A 19,022-nucleotide genomic window follows, 5' to 3' on the forward strand; every position below is an offset into this window, starting at 1 on the left:
AGTAGTAATAGTGACACCCCACAGTGGCCCCCAGTAGTAATAGTGACACCCCACAGTGGCCCCCAGTAGTAATAGTGACACCCCAGAGTGGCCCCCAGTAGTAATAGTGACACCCCAGAGTGGCCCCCAGTAGTAATAGTGACACCCCACAGTGGCCCCCAGTAGTAATAGTGACACCCCACAGTGGCCCCCAGTAGTAATAGTGACACCCCACAGTGGCCCCCAGTAGTAATAGTGACACCCCACAGTGGCCCCCAGTAGTAATAGTGACACCCCACAGTGGCCCCCAGTAGTAATAGTGACACCCCACAGTGGCCCCCAGTAGTAATAGTGACACCCCACAGTGGCCCCCAGTAGTAATAGTGACACCCCACAGTGGCCCCCAGTAGTAATAGTGACACCCCACAGTGGCCCCCAGTAGTAATAGTGACACCCCACAGTGGCCCCCAGTAGTAATAGTGACACCCCACAGTGGCCCCCAGTAGTAATAGTGACACCCCACAGTGGCCCCCAGTAGTAATAGTGACACCCCACAGTGGCCCCCCGTAGTAATAGTGACACCCCACAGTGGCCCCCCGTAGTAATAGTGACACCCCACAGTGGCCCCCCGTAGTAATAGTGACACCCGACAGCGGCCCCCCGTAGTAATAGTGACACCCGACAGCGGCCCCCCGTAGTAATAGTGACGTTCCACAGCGGCCCCCCGTAGTAATAGTGACGTTCCACAGCGGCCCCCCGTAGTAATAGTGACGTTCCACAGCGGCCCCGGTAGTAATAGTGACGTTCCACAGCGGCCCCGGTAGTAATAGTGACGTTCCACAGCGGCCCCGGTAGTAATAGTGACGTTCCACAGCGGCCCCGGTAGTAATAGTGACGTTCCACAGCGGCCCCGGTAGTAATAGTGACGTTCCACAGCGGCCCCGGTAGTAATAGTGACGTTCCACAGCGGCCCCGGTAGTAATAGTGACGTTCCACAGCGGCCCCGGTAGTAATAGTGACGTTCCACAGCGGCCCCGGTAGTAATAGTGACGTTCCACAGCGGCCCCGGTAGTAATAGTGACGTTCCACAGCGGCCCCGGTAGTAATAGTAATAGCGCACCCTGCGCCATATACTTCACCCCTCCTCCTCTGCTTGGCGCTGCTGCTGACGCTGATCCCAGGTGCACACTGTGACGTCAGTGTGCTGCCGGACGCCCCCTCCCCCCTGCTCTCGTGGAACCATTGAGGAGTCGTCCGGGCAGGGGGGGGGGGGGGAGGAGGATCCCGGCCGCACACTGACGTCACAGTGTGTGCCGGGATCAACACAGCTGAGTGAATACCGACAGGGGAGCCACTGCCCCTGCTGGTATTCACTAACGTGATGAGCGGTCAAGGCGGCGTGTGCCGCCTCTGACACGCATGCCATAGGTTCACCACCACTGCTCTAATCCATCACTGGCTTGAGACAAAACTGCTCCCATTCTGTGCTGGACGCATACCTTTGCACTATGAGCTCTTTTCTGAAATCTGGGGCCACCAGTCTCTGTTTGAAATTTGACTTTTTTTAATAACTCTGAATCTTTTTCCTTTTGTCAGCTCAGTCAAAGGGGTCACTATATCTCAGAAACTGGAGTAAAATGCCAATAATAACTCAGAATTCCCAATAATTTTCTCACTTGTTTCCTGGTAGCAGGATGGGGCCATTTGTGGATTGTGTGAATTTTCTCATCTTGAGGCTTCACAAGATGAGACAACCCAAGTATTTGTCAGTCTTCAACACAATGTCACATTTTGGGGGGGTTGGGGGTTCTCTCACATTGGCAGTCCACAAGTTATCAACAGCTGTCTATATCTGATATGAGTCAGGTGTGTGGTCCACTCTGGGCTAAAGATGACTATATTGTCCAAATAAGCTGAAGTACAATGTCATTTGGAGTCTCAATATTTTTTCTATTAGTTTCTGGAACATCGCTGGGGCCCCCTGCAGTTCAAAAGGCATATTTTTGTACAGAAAGAGCCTGTCTGGTGTGGAAAAGTTTTGTCAAATCTAGTGTCCTAATATAACAAGCCGTACCAAGTCTCTCGAATAAGTTTGCCCGGGGCATAGGATATGCATCAAATTTAGATACTGCATTCAATTTCCCAAAGTCATTACAAAACCTGATGGGACCATCCGATTTTAGGACTAGTACTACCTGGTGCTATTCTTTGATCACCCCTAATTCTAACAGTCTTTATAGGGTTTCACATTGACCCTCACACCTGATTCTGTAATATGTTTGATTGCCATAGTTTGGCTTGGCTTCTCTGAAAAGAAGTTTCTGTTCTGGAGGACTGATGGGCTCTGGAAAAGGATCTATTCCTCCTTCTAACATGTCTCCCCAATGTCAAGGAAGATATTTCAGGTGGTTCTAGGTTTACCCGGGATGTCACAGTAGTCTCATCCTCAGTTCCTTCATTGCTCTCCCACAAGTCCCAAAAATGTGGGAAGTCCCCTTCTAGGATAACATAACACATCAGAACTGGTACCACTCCTACTTTATGATACAGTGCCCTGGGAAGATTGAATACACAGAATAACAGTAGTATATTGGCGAGCATCACCATGTACAAATCACGGTATATAGATTCGGTGTTCTCTCCGAATTTTCAACCAGGCTCACTTTCACCAGAGTAACCACACTTCTAGAGTCCATTAACTCAACCACCGTTTTGGTGTCAACCAACAGTTCACATAAGTACAGACTGCCTCCAGATCAAAGTACCCTATTTATGCTTCTCCAATGAGGAAGTGAGCAATCAGCCAATTGTGGCCATGCTTCATGTGTCGCTATCCTCTCAAACGCTGAAAGTAAGGCCTCAACATAATCATCAGCCATTATTTTCTGCATATATTGGCTCATGTGTATAGATTGCGGTTCCTGACTGGCTGCACCACGAGTTGTGCCATAGCTAGTTCAGCCACACGCTGCAGCAACTGTTGATACTTACTGGCAGCATCAGTTAATAATTACAGCTGATTCACCACCAGGTGATTTGTCTCTTGTGTCATAATAGAATGCACTAATGGCTTTATGACCTCTTTCATATTGCTGCTTATAATTCGTTTATCGGCATTCAAAACACCATAAATGCGAAGGAATTAGCTGTGGATTGCCTGGGATGCATACCACAGGTCATACCTTCAAAGCTAGCAGTTGGGACATGGACTTTCCAAACTCAAGATAGCGTTTTTTCCCCCTTAACTTGCCATGTAGCTATACAGGCATTAAACTCTTCAGGTAGTTATACGAAAAAAAAACACCTTCTTGTCTGGCTCTAAATTAACAAAAAAAAAAAACGTTCTAACTGCCGACTACAGAGCTACCATAAGCAACTCAAGTCCAATTGTAAGTTTTCTACTCACACACAGGTTTTTAAAAGTCAAGGAGAAGATGTGCCGTGTTATTTATTAAGTTATGTTTTATTTTATATCTTTAAAAAAACTATTGCACCCTTAGAATACCCAATTATTAACCTATAAATGATAAAGTGGGGTAACCACCCTGAAAAGGACGACCCCACACAGCAATCTAACCATAAATCGCCCCACTTCACACTGGGTAAGAAAAAAACACTTTACAGAGGCAGTAAGGTCCCCAGTTACTTAATCAAGCTCACTTTTAGGACCCAAAAATATAAATTCATAAAAATGAACTTATAATAAATATTGCTTAAAAACCTTATGGACACACAAACAAAAAAATCCGCTATCCGGTAGGGAATGTGAAATTGTATCATACAGTAACACTTCAAGATCAGTATCGATCCTGGACGTTTTCTTTATTATGTCTTTTACGTCCAGAAGATAGCTCTTTTTGTGTGTGTGTGTGTGGGGGGGGGGGGGGGGGGGGGGTTGGTTTAAATGTTCCAAAAAAACCTATGCATTTTTTTCCGAACCTGAACATGTCGTCGTAATCAGCTGGAATCTCCATACAACTCATATAGTCCAATATATAATAGACACGAGATGTTTTTATGCACAAAATAGACCTTGTAATTGCCCTACGCGTTTCACCCACTGCGTGGGCTCCTCAGGGGCTCAAGTATCTCCTGGGATGATTCCCTGGAGTAAGGTTATCAGAAAATTGTTTATAGATTAGGACTATAATCCATTAGAGGCAATGAGTAAGTATAGGTAAGGTACTGTATTAAATTAGCACCCCACTATGAGGAGTGATCGCTGCAATAATTCCTCCTAAGCTGATATGCGGTACTTGATAGATAGCCTAATAATATTTCCTAGAGGAACAGTGCCCAGTTATCACTTAGAGTGATATCTTGGTCAATACCCAGATAGTCTGCGCACTAAAAAAAGTTCCCCAGGTAATACATCGCTGACGCTGTCTATTAGATCCTTTTAGTAGGTGAGTTTTGATATACTCAAAAGCTATCAATAGAATAGCTCCCACTAAATAGGGTTTTTCTGCAATCAGGCAAGTGCTCAGCCTAGTGAAGGGTTGTAAGATTCCCCCTCCCCTTATTAGGATCAGATAAAGCAGAAATGAAATCATAAAATAAATAGAACAAACGGCAGCATGACAGTCCTGGTGGTGGACTGCCAGCGAGAAAAAAATGCATAGGTTTTTTTTGGAACATTTAAACCAAACCCCCCCCCCCCCCCCCAAAAAAAAAGAGCTATCTTCTGGACGTAAAAGACATAATAAAGCAAACGTCCAGGATCGATACGGATCTTGATGTGTTACTGTATGATACAATTTCACATTCCCTACCGGATAGCGGATTTTTTTGTTTGTGTGTCCATAAGGTTTTAAAGCAATATTTATTAAAAGTTAATTTTTATGAATTTATATTTTTGGGTCCTAAAAGTGCGCTTGGGTAAGAAAAAAAAAAGTATTCTTGTGAGGTTCAGAGATTGGAAAAAAAATTGATATTTAGATTAATAACTGGCTTCAAACTGATGAGACTATTATCATTCAAAGACCTTTATAGGATACCATAAGAAAAGCAAAACCAATTACACCATTAACTTTTTTGATGGCATACATCACATCTTACATGTTTCACCCTTAAAGGGCTCGTCGGGGACTAATAGCCAAAAATCCTGTGCCACGATTTTATCTATACCGCTATGGTCAACAATAGCTAGATATTTAGCCAAATCCTCAAATTATATGTCAAATGACCAAAAAACAGTTGGTATACAAATAAGGACCAAACGTTATATGATATTAACATTTTAAAATATTAGCCAATTCCCATTTCTCAGAGTGAAACATTCATGATGTGTACAACCCTAGTGTCTTTACCCTGAGAATACAATGGCACATTATATCCACCATGGACGTCTACAATACATTTGATGTAAGCAACAATACCCCAATGATCTCATGAGAGTGATATTGGTAAAGCACATATATCCTGGACAGACATGCATTGCAGATGTAAAAACTCACGCCTCTGCAGATACTATGGGAGACATACCACTTATAGATGGATAGACCCACTCTGCCATACATGTTAAGTATGAGCCACACCGAATGATACACCGTCTTCATTAAATATCCACTTCCCTCCAAAGCCTGCTACGTCATCCCTAAGCGACCCCCAGTGTCATAACACCATACTTCCTGTTCAGCGCACCCTTTTTGAGAAATGAGAATTGGCTAATAATTAAAAATGTGAGCACTATTTAACATTTCGTATGCTAGCTTTTTTTTGTCATTTGGCTTAATATATAGTTATTGTTGATGATTGGAAGCTGTATAGATTTTACTGTATAGTCCTTTGATTTTAAGGGTGAAACACATAGGATGTGATATGCCATTAAAGGTTAATGGTGTCATTGGTTTTGAGTCTTTCCATAGTATCCTATATGTGTCTTTAAATAAGGGTCATTGGTTTGGAGCCAGTTATGAATCTAAATAACTCTTTATTGTCAAACATTTATTGGTTGGATCAGATCTCTTTTCATGCTTTTTTTTTTTTTTTTCTGAGGACGGTTACCCTGCAGTGTGGAGAATTCATTGTTTTTCTTCTCCAGCTACTCCCTTGTGATCTGAGCTCAATGACACAGAGCATTATCCTGTTGAAAGATAGCACTATGGTCAGGGAAGACTTCCTGAAGATATGGGTGCAAATGGTCAGCTAACAGGTCCCTGTAGTGGTCACCATTCAAGGATTTTGGTATGATGACCAATGTTCCTAGGCCATGACAGGAAAACACTCTCCAGATCATGACATTGCCAACATCGGTCTGTTGAACCCCAGTGGAATATGGCTTCATGCGATTTATGCTAGATGCAGACCTGGCTATCTGTATGATTCAGCAGGAAACTGACAACCTTCTGCCATGTTTACAAAGTCCATTCAGGTGTTTCTTGGGCCCATGCGAGGTGTTGTTGGCGATGACGCAGGGTCACTTGGGGCACCTTTGTCTGTCTTCAGCTATTGAACTGCATTGTATGGTCATTGTGGAAATTTCTTTAACTTACCTGCTGTTGTACTGCTGGGCCAGTTAGTTCATTGTGGCACAGTGTTGCCTATATAAGGCATGCCACCCGACACATGTCTCTAGGATCAACCACACGTGGCCTGCAGCTTTATGATCTTGATTCCATGGTTCTGAAACGGCCAACTAGTGCTACTGTTTCCGAAATACGGGCTCCACACCTCCGGGCACTAACAATCTGTCTACAGTCAATCATCACATTTACCCATGACTGCCAATTGTTGCCTTCTACAGTTCAAAAGAAAAGTCGGTGCAATATCTGAGAGCAGATCACGACGCAGCCATGAGGTGGGAACGTATTACTGATCACAAGATGTCAAGCGTCAGCTGTTCCTTAAGGGTTGTATATTAAACTTGGTTGTACATTTCCTTCAATTCTCACCAATGTAGTTTACCCAGCCTGTTAATACAAGGCAGTTACTTGTCTTCCCCCACAGTATCTCCTGAAATGCCATACATTGTAGTTTCCATGTTGTAGATTCTGTCTGACAACGTTGTCCGCAATATGAAAGACATCTACTGAAAACTGCTTGGATATAATATGACAGAAGGAAACTGTAGTGATGCCAGACAGGTATTTCGATATAATTAGGTTTCTTTAATGATGGAGTAGACTACTAGATTGTCCACAACTCATCCTTGATACAGAGAATCAATAAAACCATCCTTCTTATCCATGAAGTTTGGTCATTTGCAATGCTGAATTTCTTATCTGATTTTTGCTACAATTCCGATTGTAACAAATACTCTCATTCTTACTAAGTATGAATATTGGTCAGTTCACCAGAGAATTTGACTAGCTCACTTTCTATTCTTCTCTCTTCTTATCATTGTGTGTCCAGTAGCCAATGCAGTAGGTGTTTTGTACAAGCACATCAAACTTAAAGACGTAGATACTGTTTGAAATTCTCCATGAACTCGCTGCCTCTGAATGCTATTGAGTGACATTTGTTTCTGTTGCCTGTGTCTGCTTTGACTGGCTGGTTTGTCTCAGATTGGCAGTCCGGATTATATTTCAGCCGACCTACAGATGTAAGAGTCAAGAGCAAGGCAGGTCTTTAACAGCCAAAATATCTAAACATCGGAATGTCTCCTTGCTGTATATCCTTAACCCCTTAAAGACCAGAGGGCTTTGGTCCTGGAGGACTTGACACTTTTTAGCGATTTATACGCATGTGGTGGTTTTATGGCCCTATTTTTGTGTGTGTGTGTGTGGGGGGTGGGGGTGGGGGCTGACAAAATTATTTTAGTTTTTATTCTCATGACCTATAGGGCTATTTTAATTGCCTTTTTTCACAGGAATTGTATTTAATTATCTAGTTTTATTAAGAGTAATGTGTACAAAATAATTTAAGAAAACCTTTTAAATTTACAGTTCTTTATTTTTAAAATTGTATTTACTCAAAGTACAAGAATAAATTCACCATTTTGTTTTGGATGTTGATATATATTTTTTATAGTCTCTGCTTAGAGAGCGACTATGGTGATGGTTTAGGTTGCTGTTGAAAGTGGGTTGGTTTCTGTTTGTCAATAGATTTGTATTTTATGCTGGACATTTTACCCTTTTTATGTAAATATTTTTGTTAACCTCTGTCTTCCATGACATCATATAAGACCTCTGGGGGACATTTACACTGTCCTTTTTTTTCCTCCTTATTTCACAGTTTTTCACTGTCATTGGGGCATTTGTAGGAGCCCCATTTACAGGACCCCCCACCCCCACCCTCTAATGTGCGAATAGTCACTGTAAGAGCTGGGTGGGGGCTGCTGCCAATCATGTGATCTGAGTTCCATAGAGGAAGCGGCACTGCCACTTCCTTCATTCTCTACATAGCACTTATTGAGTGCGATGTAGCCTGCAGAAGAGATTATATACTGCTTCTCTCTTCTCTTTTCGGGTCCTTGGGTATTTCTGACAGCCGAGCATTCAACCTTCCCCTACTGCTAGATTTCAGGAGCTTTAAACCCATGTTGTAAATTTACAATGGCCCAGGATTAAAGCCTAGGAGGAAACGTCATATATTTATGGCGCTTGGGGTGTAACGAGTTAACCTATACGCTTTTTTAGCTGCCATCTTTTTTAATAAGTTAATATGTGTGGCATGTATAAGCTATTGGAAAGGACTAACAAGAAAAAGGTTTCATTTCTAATCCAGACAGTCATTTTTTGCCTTATTATCTTAACCCCTTGAGTGGCGGGTTTCCTACCACCCTGTCGTGCCCACCAGGGCAGGTTTTTTAAAATGGTCTAATCATTGAATTTCAACTAATTTTGCAGTTGCGTCTCAAGAGCCATAACTTTTTCCTTTTTCCATTGACATGGCCATATGAGGGCTTGTTTTTTACGGGACAAGTTGTGATTTTTTAAACAGGAGGGAGGAAGAACAGAAATGGGGAAAAAAGAAAAAAAGAGGCCATGTCATTAAGGGGTTAAATAATGCATTAACTTCCTTCTCTGGGTCATTACGACGCATGGATACCACATGTGTGATTTGTATTTTTGATTTTTTTACAAAGTAAAGGGAGACAAGTGTTTTTATAATTTTTTTTATAATTTTTTAACTTTTTTTTTTTAATTTTTTTTTTGTCCCTTTAGGGGACTTCCACAGGGACCCATCAGGACCCCTGATCACATTCCGGGGGTCCGATGGTGACAGCCCTTTACATGCTGCAGTGACAGCCCTTTACATGCTGCAGTCACATAGACTGCAGCATGTAAGGGGTTAACACAGCAGAGATCGGAGGTTTTCTCTGATCTCTGCTGTAAGAGCTAGTACCTAGCTGTCCTCTGACAGCTAACAAGCAGCTCTCCCTGCCACAGAGACCATCGGCTTGCTTCTGACAAGCCGATGGTCTCTATGGTAACCTGTAAACAAAGCAGGAGGTTGCCGGCATATCGGCAATATCTTCTGCTGGTTTTTCAAAGCCCTTGCACTGCTCTGTGTGGGTCTGTGCAGGCAGAGCACACTGTCACAGCTTGTGGCATTGTGCTCTGCAGCTCCCATAGTGATACATAGCCCAGAAATCTTCCGGGCTATGTTGCTATGAGCAGTGGAGCTCGTCCCGGAACTTTTCCGGGCGTGCCACTCAAGGGGTTAAAGTAATTTGATGATTAGCTGGAAGGAAAACGAATACATTCTTAAAAGTGTACTTTGTGGTTTTCCGATATATTGCTGCACTGTATGTTACATGAAAAATGCAGATCATATGATAAGCGGTCGAGTACCGTATATACCGGCGTATAAGACGACTTTTGAACCCCGAAAAATCTGCTCTGCAGTCGGGGGTCGTCTTATGCGCCGGTAATACAAAAAAAAAAAAAGTGTAAAAAAAAAAAATTTTATTACTCACCTCCCACGGCGTTCTGTCGCGCTCCGGCAGGATGTCGCTCGCTCCGGCAGGCTGTCGCTCGCTCCTCGTCCCCGCCGCAGCATAGCTTTCTGAATGCGGGGCTTGAAATCCCCGCTTCCAGAAAGCTAATACACACGCCGGCAGCCATGACAGCATTGAATGGCTGTGATTGGCTAAAGCACACGTGGCTTCAGCCAATCACACTATTCAATGACATCATTGAATGGCTGTGATTGGCTGAAGGCGCACGTGTTAGCAATCACACCCATTCAATGATGTCATTGAATAGTGTGATTGGCTGAAGCCACGTGTGCTTTAGCCAATCACAGCCATTCAATGATGTCATGGCTGCCGGCGTGTGTATTAGCTTTCTGGAAGCGGGGATTTCAAGCCCCACATTCAGAAAGCTATGCTGCGCCGGGGACGAGGAGCGAGCGACAGCCTGCCGGAGCGAGCGACATCCTGCCGGAGCGCGACAGAACGCCGTGGGAGGTGAGTAATAAAATTTTTTTTTTTTTCTCCACTGAATACCGGCGTATAAGGTGACAGTTGGGGGGTCGTCTTATACGCCCCGTCGCCTTATACGCCGGTATATACGGTATACTGTGAACCTAACATACATGAAATGTATAGAACAAAGTACATGGGAATAGTGCTAGCAAATGACTTTGTATCTCCTCTGGCTGATTTAAACAGCAGTGTCCCATTAAAGTTTTTTTTTTCTTTCCTGGTATTTTGAGTAATCCAACTCTGGCTGAAAAGTTATCAAGTTAATTATGCCTTTTATTGTTGTACCTCTTATTAGAGATTTTACAGTTTAATTACCATTTTCAATATATGAGGAATCCCAAAGCTTTTATGGGTTAGATTGCCCATAAAATGTCTATGTGCAGCATCTTGCCCTTTCCCATTATTGTTGATCTGTTTTTATTTCTCTATTCATAATCTTAGTTCCATCAGACAGTCATGAAAAGAAGAAAAAAAAGTAATTTTGAAGTTGTGTCTGCAGAGGAAAAGTTACCAAACTATGTATTTACCCTAACTGCATCCATATGTGCAGTATTTCCCATATACAATAGCCTGCACTCATTAGCCTGCTATACTTCTAGCAGGAACCAGCTCCCAAAGCATGAACTATCTGTATTTTCAGCCCAGATTACAGAAAGTTGTCAGGTTCCCCTTATATTGGTGATTAGTAAAACATATCCGTAAGGAATGAAAGGTAGGACTTTAATGTTACAGCAAATCTGGGGGCGCTAGATGTCTGCAAGGGTCCAACACTGACTCATGGTAAGAAGGTAGCTATGGCAGAAGAGGAAAGGTGCGCAAAGGGAAGTTGCTTGGTGTTCCCCTAGCAGTTGTCCTTTAATGGGAATTAGCATCTCCGAGTCTAATTATCGAGTTTTTTAGGCGTGAGACTATATATTGCTTATTTGTGGCAAGAAAGAATAATGATGTGGGCTGTTAATCACCATTCATGCCTGTCCCTTTCCTTGCTTCAGTATGGCAGTGTCACTTTTGCACAGATCAATAAAGTTTTTTTCATATCAAACCGAGAAAGGCTTAAACACCTATGGGACAAGCTGGAATGCCTAAAAGTATTATGTACCAGATATTCTTGCAACATTCCAATATATTAAAGATGAATTTACATTTCTGAAGTACTGTTTTCCTTTGCGGTTAAATGCCACATTAACTATTATGTAGAGGAATATTTTATTTATTTTTTATAGACCCCCTTTAATGTTTTTTACAGCATGTCGCTTACTAAGCATATGTTCAGAAGTTTGCTCAACATGTCCTACAGTATATAGGTGACACTGCTGTATGACACTCCTGTGGAAATCGTATTGACTTGTAGGGCATATCGATATTCACCACTGCTAGAAGAGAAAGAATTACCACAGTCTCGAACCACTGAGCATGGATTTTTATTTGCTTATTAATATTGTGGATTTTTTTTTTTAAACATAGGATGTTACACTTCTTTAATTGACCTTGGGTTACTAGCCAGAGAAGTGTGGCTCGAGGTTCATAAATGTGGACTGTTCTAGAAAAACACACTTATTTGTAAACTATGGATATTAAAAAAATCCTACTTTTTGCATTTTTGTGACTTAAGAACAGGTTTAGTGGCAATGTAAGGGTTTCAAGAACATTGTGATTTTATCTGTACAGTAAAAGAAACCATGCATACTTGGGCAAATAATCAGCCAAGCAGCTGAAGTGTGTGATTTCTGATTGTTATAGCATGTTTCTGTTTAATATCACATAGCAGGACAGAGAGGTTTCTCATGGAAATAACATCTATACTCCCAAAATGACTTCACCAGAAGTACCAGTGCCAAGTGCAAAGTTTGGCCCCCACCGAGATTATATTGGTCTACTTTTGCATACGATTAAAGCCGAGATTATGAACATTTTACCTAGGTGTTGATGCATTCCTTTATTTCATATTTAGCACCTTTTTATTAATCTACCTTTTGCTGTTTTTCAGGGTGTGGAGGCTCAAATCCGTAGCTTTGGACAGACCCCATCGCAGCTGTTAATAGAGCCGCATCCTCCCAGGAGTTCAGCCATGCAAGTGGTAAGTATATTGTTAGGATATCCAAGTTATTTCCACAGTATTGAATCTCACTGAAATATGGGAGTGACAAGTGTCCTGTGTAAATAAAAATACTTAAAAAAAGCTATCATGGATACATCAGATTTTATGTAGTTTATAGACAAGCCAGATATTAACATTACAGTTTAGGTAGTTTAGGAATCTTTATATCTTGATTTGGGTGTTTTCTTCTTTTCCTATTGAGTAATATTTATACATGCTCTTAAAGGGAATCTGTTAACAGATTTATATTGCCCTCTCAGAGGGCAGACTAAGGTAGTGATGGGCACACTGATTACTTTCTTATGTATCTGTGAAGTATTTTTTCCCAAACTAACATGTTGTTAGTATCTGTATACACACAGAGAACTATAGGAGGTAGTCCTCAATATTCATGACCTATGAACTAGCCTGCCCACCCACAGGGTCAGCTCCCACCCTTTGGCTGCAGATTGACAGCCAGCCTTCACCCTGTGCACAGGATTAGGGAGAAAGCTGTCAATCAGTGTTCAGGACAAGTCTGTAACTCGAGGACTACTTGTAGTTCCCCTGTGTGTGCTGCTACTGATAAAATGCAAGTTTCTGACAAACTACTTCACATATACATAATACGGATATATCACTGTAATTGCTGCCTACCACAGTTATGTCAGATTTGACATCAAGACTAGTACATCATGCTGTGCCAGTCTTGCTGTTACAACAGGACTCTGACAGACCACATTATATGGGGTTCATCCGACGCTTTTAGGATGTGTCCTAATACTGGTTCAGTACATCATTATGGCCTCTGTAATGAGCCACAAGAACCCTGTGTGACGCTGCATGCTGCCATACATTGATTGGCTTCCCTAGAAGCATTGCTTCTAGAATACCTCTGACAGATCATGCAATCAAAATGAAATTAGAAGTCTACGAAGGAACACTAAGGCACCTCCAAGAGTAGCCTGTTACGGCTTCGTACAGTATGGGTGTAGGGTAGGTATAGGTTGAACTTGTACAGTGTAGCTGGTATATTGCACACCTCACAGTAAGTTTGCAAAATGTGTTTATATGAACATTAGTTTTTGTCAATGCTCATGACTCATCAGCAGTGTTATCCTGTTTAAATGAGGCCTGTCCTATAACAATGCTGCTTAAGGCCTCCTTCCCACAGACAGATTTCCGCCGCGTAATACGCAGCAAAAATCCGCCGCGTTGCCCGCAACTATTAGGTTGTATTGAACCTAATAGGTCAATGCTCACGGTGCGGAATTCCATCCGCTCACGCTATCTTACGCTGTAGCACAGAGGAAGATAGCATGAAATCGCCTCTCCGCCCACCACCGCCGCGTCATATGACACGGCCGGTCGCGTCATGTGACGCTGTGGGCGTGTCTTGTGACATGGCCAGCATGTCACATGACGCTGCGGCGCGTCAAAGCATCATGCGGGACCCAGGACGCCGGATCCGCTGGTAAGTATGGGGTCTCTGGGGGGGCACCGTGGCGGGCTTCACCGCGGAATATTCTGCGGCGGAGCCCGTCACGGCCGTGTGCAGCCGGCCTAAAGGCTGGCTTTATACTGGCGAGGGTGATATCGCCCTCGAAATCCATGTGAAACTCCTGGATGCGAGGTGTTTTTATGTGAAAACAGCCCTGCATCACTGTGGGAAATCCCTCCAGCCGCAGCTGAAAGGGATTTCCCCTGTCACAGCCGCAGCAGAGGAACGCAGCTTTCTCCCATTGCTTTCAACGGGGTGGCGGTGCCACCACCGGCCCCATTGACAACAATGGGCCATATCACAAAAAGATAGAAAATGCTGCAAATTTTTTTTTTCACGCAACATCGCGTGAGTGTAAACATCGCAGATGGGAATGAAACCATTGAAAATCATTGTTTTCGGAAGTCTGCGTTTTCACTGACTCTAGCATCGGTCGAAAAACGTGCCATTTTTGACCCAGTGTGAAGCCGGCCTAAATCTTGTGTTTTCTGGGCAATATGGTAGTGAATTTAGAGCAGGTTGTACACACATTTTGTGGATAGTATTACAAAACTGTTTTGCACAAATGTTATATAAAGAATGGGTGGTTTTAGGCTATTGTACAGCTTACTGATGACATAAGGTTGGGGAAAGTATGGTTAAATAGGACAAATTTAACAGGCAATTATGTCTTTCTTGGCTCCAAATCCTTAGGCTAAAATTCCTGGGTGGTGTAGAGGATTATGAGTAGATGACATATTTACACACACTGGCTGAATGCCATACTTGCTGATTTTACTTTACTACTTAACCTGAAGCTTTGAGTTTTGTTTGATTAAAGTAGTTTCCATTGATGTCGATTTCTGTTAAACCCATTGCCTAGAATTTCAACTTAATACATTCTTTCACATTAATATAAATTGTTTCCATTAATATATCTACGTAGCAGAATCAAAAGCTTCTAGAAAGGGCTTCACTAAAAATAATTATCAGTCAGATATGCAAATGTGCCTGCCTACCCAGGCATTGTTCACCTCTTAAAGCCCGTTTAGACACAATGATTATCGCTCAAAAGAAGTCTTTTAAGCGATAATCGTTGTGTCCATTTACAGTGCAAGGTAATCGCTCAAACGTTGAGCGATCACTTTGCGCTTCGAGCGGAGGATGCAGAAGACAAGCAGGGTGGCCCCGCTTGTCTTCTGCATCCAGCTGTTCTCTGCACGGTGTGCCCGGCTGTTATACAGCCGAGCACTCCGTGCCGGGTATGGAGAACAGAGCTGGACCGCTCTGTTCTTCATACCCAGCCTGTGTTCAGGGAGCGGGATACAGCTGAAACAATAGTATTAGCTGTATCCCACTGTGAATCCCTGATAAGGCTCATCATTGTCTTTCAGCATGCTGAAAGACAACGATAAGCGATGGCATATCGAAAACTGCACAATGTCAGCACAGTTAGACACAACGATTATGGCTCAAAACATGTACTGTGCGGTATAGGTTTTATATACTGTGTTCTTCTGCATTGGAAAGAGCAGCAGACTATCCTTTCCCATACACTGGAAAAAATATACATACTGGCCCAGTGTATGCCAAAAGGGCATATGCTGGGTGAATGGGGGCTTATAGATGCATTCGGCATATTCCCTGGGAGCTTTCCTAGAGCTTACGCTGAATATGAAGATACAAAGTGTGAACAGAGTCTACCCATACTGTGATTCTCTGGATTTCAGATCTATTTATACTGTCAAATGCAGACATGCACTTATCTATCCCATGTACAGAATGCATTACCCACATAAATATCGCTGCTCACTGCTTTTTTGCATTAGTGCAGTAGAATACATTTTGTCATCAAGATATCTAAAGGAAAGGTGCACCTCTAAATGTTGCTAACATATTTTTAATATACGGGATTAGTCAAAAGTCAGCGTTTTTAGACCTTTTTTTCACTCTGCAGATTTTTTTTTATTTTTCTTTGTTAGGCAGGAAGCAAAACGGAGTATGGATCCAAACAGCGAGGACATATAGTTGTTTTTTCTCCTCCACATTTGCTTCTCTCCTGCTTTTGAATAAAAAATTTTTAAAATGCAGAATGCTAAAAATACATTTTTTGACTAATTCTTTAGCGCCAAACTTATGCCGTTTGTACTCTAAATTGACGAGTATTCTACTCCAGGCCTATTTTTTAAAGACAAGATGTTTTGGGAACAGTCTACGATCATTTTGCTAAATCATAATGTGTGATCTGAATGAAAATAGTGTTTCGAATTGAATGCGAGGTAAAGTGGGTCAGGGTATACAATAACAATACCTATAAAGCGAGTAAACCAAACGGCTTTTGCATTTTTGCTCTTAGTAGGCATCTCCTTTGAGCCCATAATGCATTTCCTTTTCCTCTGGGCTATTGTGTGCACATTTTTCTTCCCAGCAGCAATGCGAGCCATCTTGCGCGGTGTTAAGTGCAGCAGCCATAATATACGCCAGGTGTAGTAATTAGCAGCCACATGAAGGCCGCCTATTTGTCTGCTGCCACTGCTGTTGTTGAATCCCCTTGTGCTTTCACACTATCAGATAGCTGGATTTAATTGAGGCCACATCAGATGAGGCATTACTGACACCTTTAATTGAATGAGCATCCAGGGAGAATTAACTCATAATATTGATTGGCTTTTAGCCACTTGCTTGGAAGGGTGTCTGGATAGCTTATTAGTTGCCTTTATTTACACCCTTGTGCAAAGAGTACAAACAGGGATTCATAGTGCAATATGTTTTTGTAAGTACTCTTAATAACTTTTTAAAAAGGGCTGATAATAAAAATGCAAATGCAGTTTTAATAGCTTTTTAATATAAAAAAAGAACACCATGTAATCACAGCGCGGAGTATTGCTTTTTATTTATGCCCATTATTATTTCATTATTGTTCCTGCATATTTTTTTCTAATCTCTTTTTTTGTCTCTATGGTATACAAGATAATTGGCGTTCTTCAAGGCAAGGTCAAAAAATGTTTTCGGTTTTGTTTTGGAGTTCTACCATTTTCTAATTAAAAAAAAAAAAGTGAAGAGCATACATATTCCAAGTGTAACGTTAACATCAATAGCAGATCTATAGTTCACCTGTTACGCAGCAGCAATCCCAATGTCAGACCGCTACTTGTGGGGTTTTGACAGCTGAGTTGCTCTGGTGTGACGGGGGAATAGTGTTCTCCATTCACTATAGGGTTAGCCGACTGAACATCTTCTCTCTTTACACTTCTTAGTCTTCGTTTTCCTGGTTAGAGAATCTGGGCTTGCAAAACTTCTTCTTTGATGATGACCACATGGTCATTCTGATGTTATGCTGGGTAGACTGAACTGCACTGTTAACATAGTGATTTCTTTCATGTAAGGTTTCCTACTTGTCATCTAGGATGTAAAGTGTTTGAATGTTTAATATATATGTATTGATTTTCTTATCTCTTCAGCAGTCTCTTTCTTTGCTTGTACTCTGGCTCATATATAGTTTAGATCACACTCTGTATTGTACCTTTGGACATTTTTACAGGATACCCCTGCATTACTGGTGCCCTTTTTATATTTCTGTTATGAAGCAAATTATGTAGGATTTCCTCTTCTGCAATGCATGCAATAAATAAAGCGAACACAAACTAATAGGCTAAAATAAAGAGACGACAACAAATAGTGAAGCAAAGTCTAGAGTGATCAAGAGTTGATTTAGAGATCTCTATACTGCTGTTTATCACACAACACATGTCCATTTGCTCTGTTGGGGCATATTAACTTCATAGAAGGGGGTTTCTAGCCAAGGGTCTCCTGTGAGAGCCAGGACAGAGTGCCTCTTAATAGTAGTGGCTCCAATGCTGGGAAACTAGAGCTGTCCTTGTATTGTATTGATGGCAACTCATCCAAATTGGAAATCCCATGCAGAGGAAATGTAGCTTTCGCTGGCAAAAGTACTAGGAGTACATTTCCAACTGTTTTGGGGTTGTATAGTATGGCCACACTTTGTGAATTCACCTGTATTGCAGTACTGTACATTCACATTGACTCATATTGGTAACTTTGTTTAAGACTTTTAGTAATTCTAGGTCTTTCCCCTTACTGGCTGTAGCGCCGGTGTGCTTTGCATTTTCTTTGCTGCTGTATGCTTCTCTATTTAATCAGGTCTTCCTTCTCTTGTCCCGTTTCCCTTCCTTTTGTCCTTTGATTTGTCTTCATATTCTTGTTCCCTTCTTCCACTTGTCTGGGTTCTTGTTGTGCCCACTCAACAGTATCTCCTCCTGCAGACCCCACTGATGTTTACAGACCAAGCTCAACACGATGTCATTATGGTCCTGAAGTTCCCCTCCAACTCGCCCGTCACTCACGTTGCAGCCAATACTCAGCCCGGGTTGGCCAGTCCTGCGGTCATTACTGTCACTGCTAACCGGCTATTTGCAGTAAACAAGTGGCACAGTCTTCCTGGTGAGTATAGGTTAAAGTCACCCAAAAAGTATTTTCCAGTGTTTTAAAGCAAATAGTAGAGTATTAGTGCTAAATGCTAAGTTCATAAATGGGAATGATGTTTTTAGAAGGTGGATTTCAAAGTGCTACGTTATATTCTTCTTGCATAAAACCCAAACTATATGGGACTGACAATGTGTTTGCCCTTTGGTAGGTTTGAAATATAATATCATCCCAGTTATATGCCATATCAGAACCTGAAGTCAAAGGCACAGTCTCGCTTGTCCTTATAAGTTAAAGTATATGGTGCTGCTTCTGACACAGAATTTAGGAAGGCAGTTTACACCTCGGATGCCCTAGTATTTAACATGACATTCCAGATAAAAGCAGAGTCCTGCATGTGGCATGATGAAAAATGAGTGGATCACACAGGCAGGGCTGATGCTTTATTTTGAGCCAAAGTCAGAAATGACCCTTACTTGAAATAAAATGTATCAGTCTTATCTTTGTATTTTCTCTTGCTAATCTTCACATGGATACTAAAAATTTAAGACACGCAGAAATAAATCCCTTTACAGAGATGTAACCATACATGTTTGTTATATATGATTTGCAAACGCTGGTTTCGGTGGGTCCGGCTAAACCTCCTGTGTATACCGTGTTTTCCCAAAAAT

General features: G+C 42.1%; 1 protein-coding gene across 2 annotated transcripts in view; it reads left to right on the forward strand.

Moving 5' to 3' along the window:
* Nucleotides 1–19,022, forward strand: part of LRBA (LPS responsive beige-like anchor protein) — a 503,130-nt gene that overhangs the window by 424,230 nt on the left and 59,878 nt on the right. For both annotated transcript variants that reach the window (XM_066573657.1, XM_066573658.1), the window contains 2 exons: nt 12,339–12,428; nt 18,192–18,369. In XM_066573657.1, the coding sequence (XP_066429754.1) occupies nt 12,339–12,428; nt 18,192–18,369 (268 nt within the window). The remainder of the gene's footprint in view (nt 1–12,338; nt 12,429–18,191; nt 18,370–19,022) is intronic.

This window comes from Eleutherodactylus coqui, chromosome 7 (assembly GCF_035609145.1).
Source record: "Eleutherodactylus coqui strain aEleCoq1 chromosome 7, aEleCoq1.hap1, whole genome shotgun sequence".
Classification (NCBI taxonomy): Eukaryota; Metazoa; Chordata; class Amphibia; order Anura; family Eleutherodactylidae; genus Eleutherodactylus; species Eleutherodactylus coqui.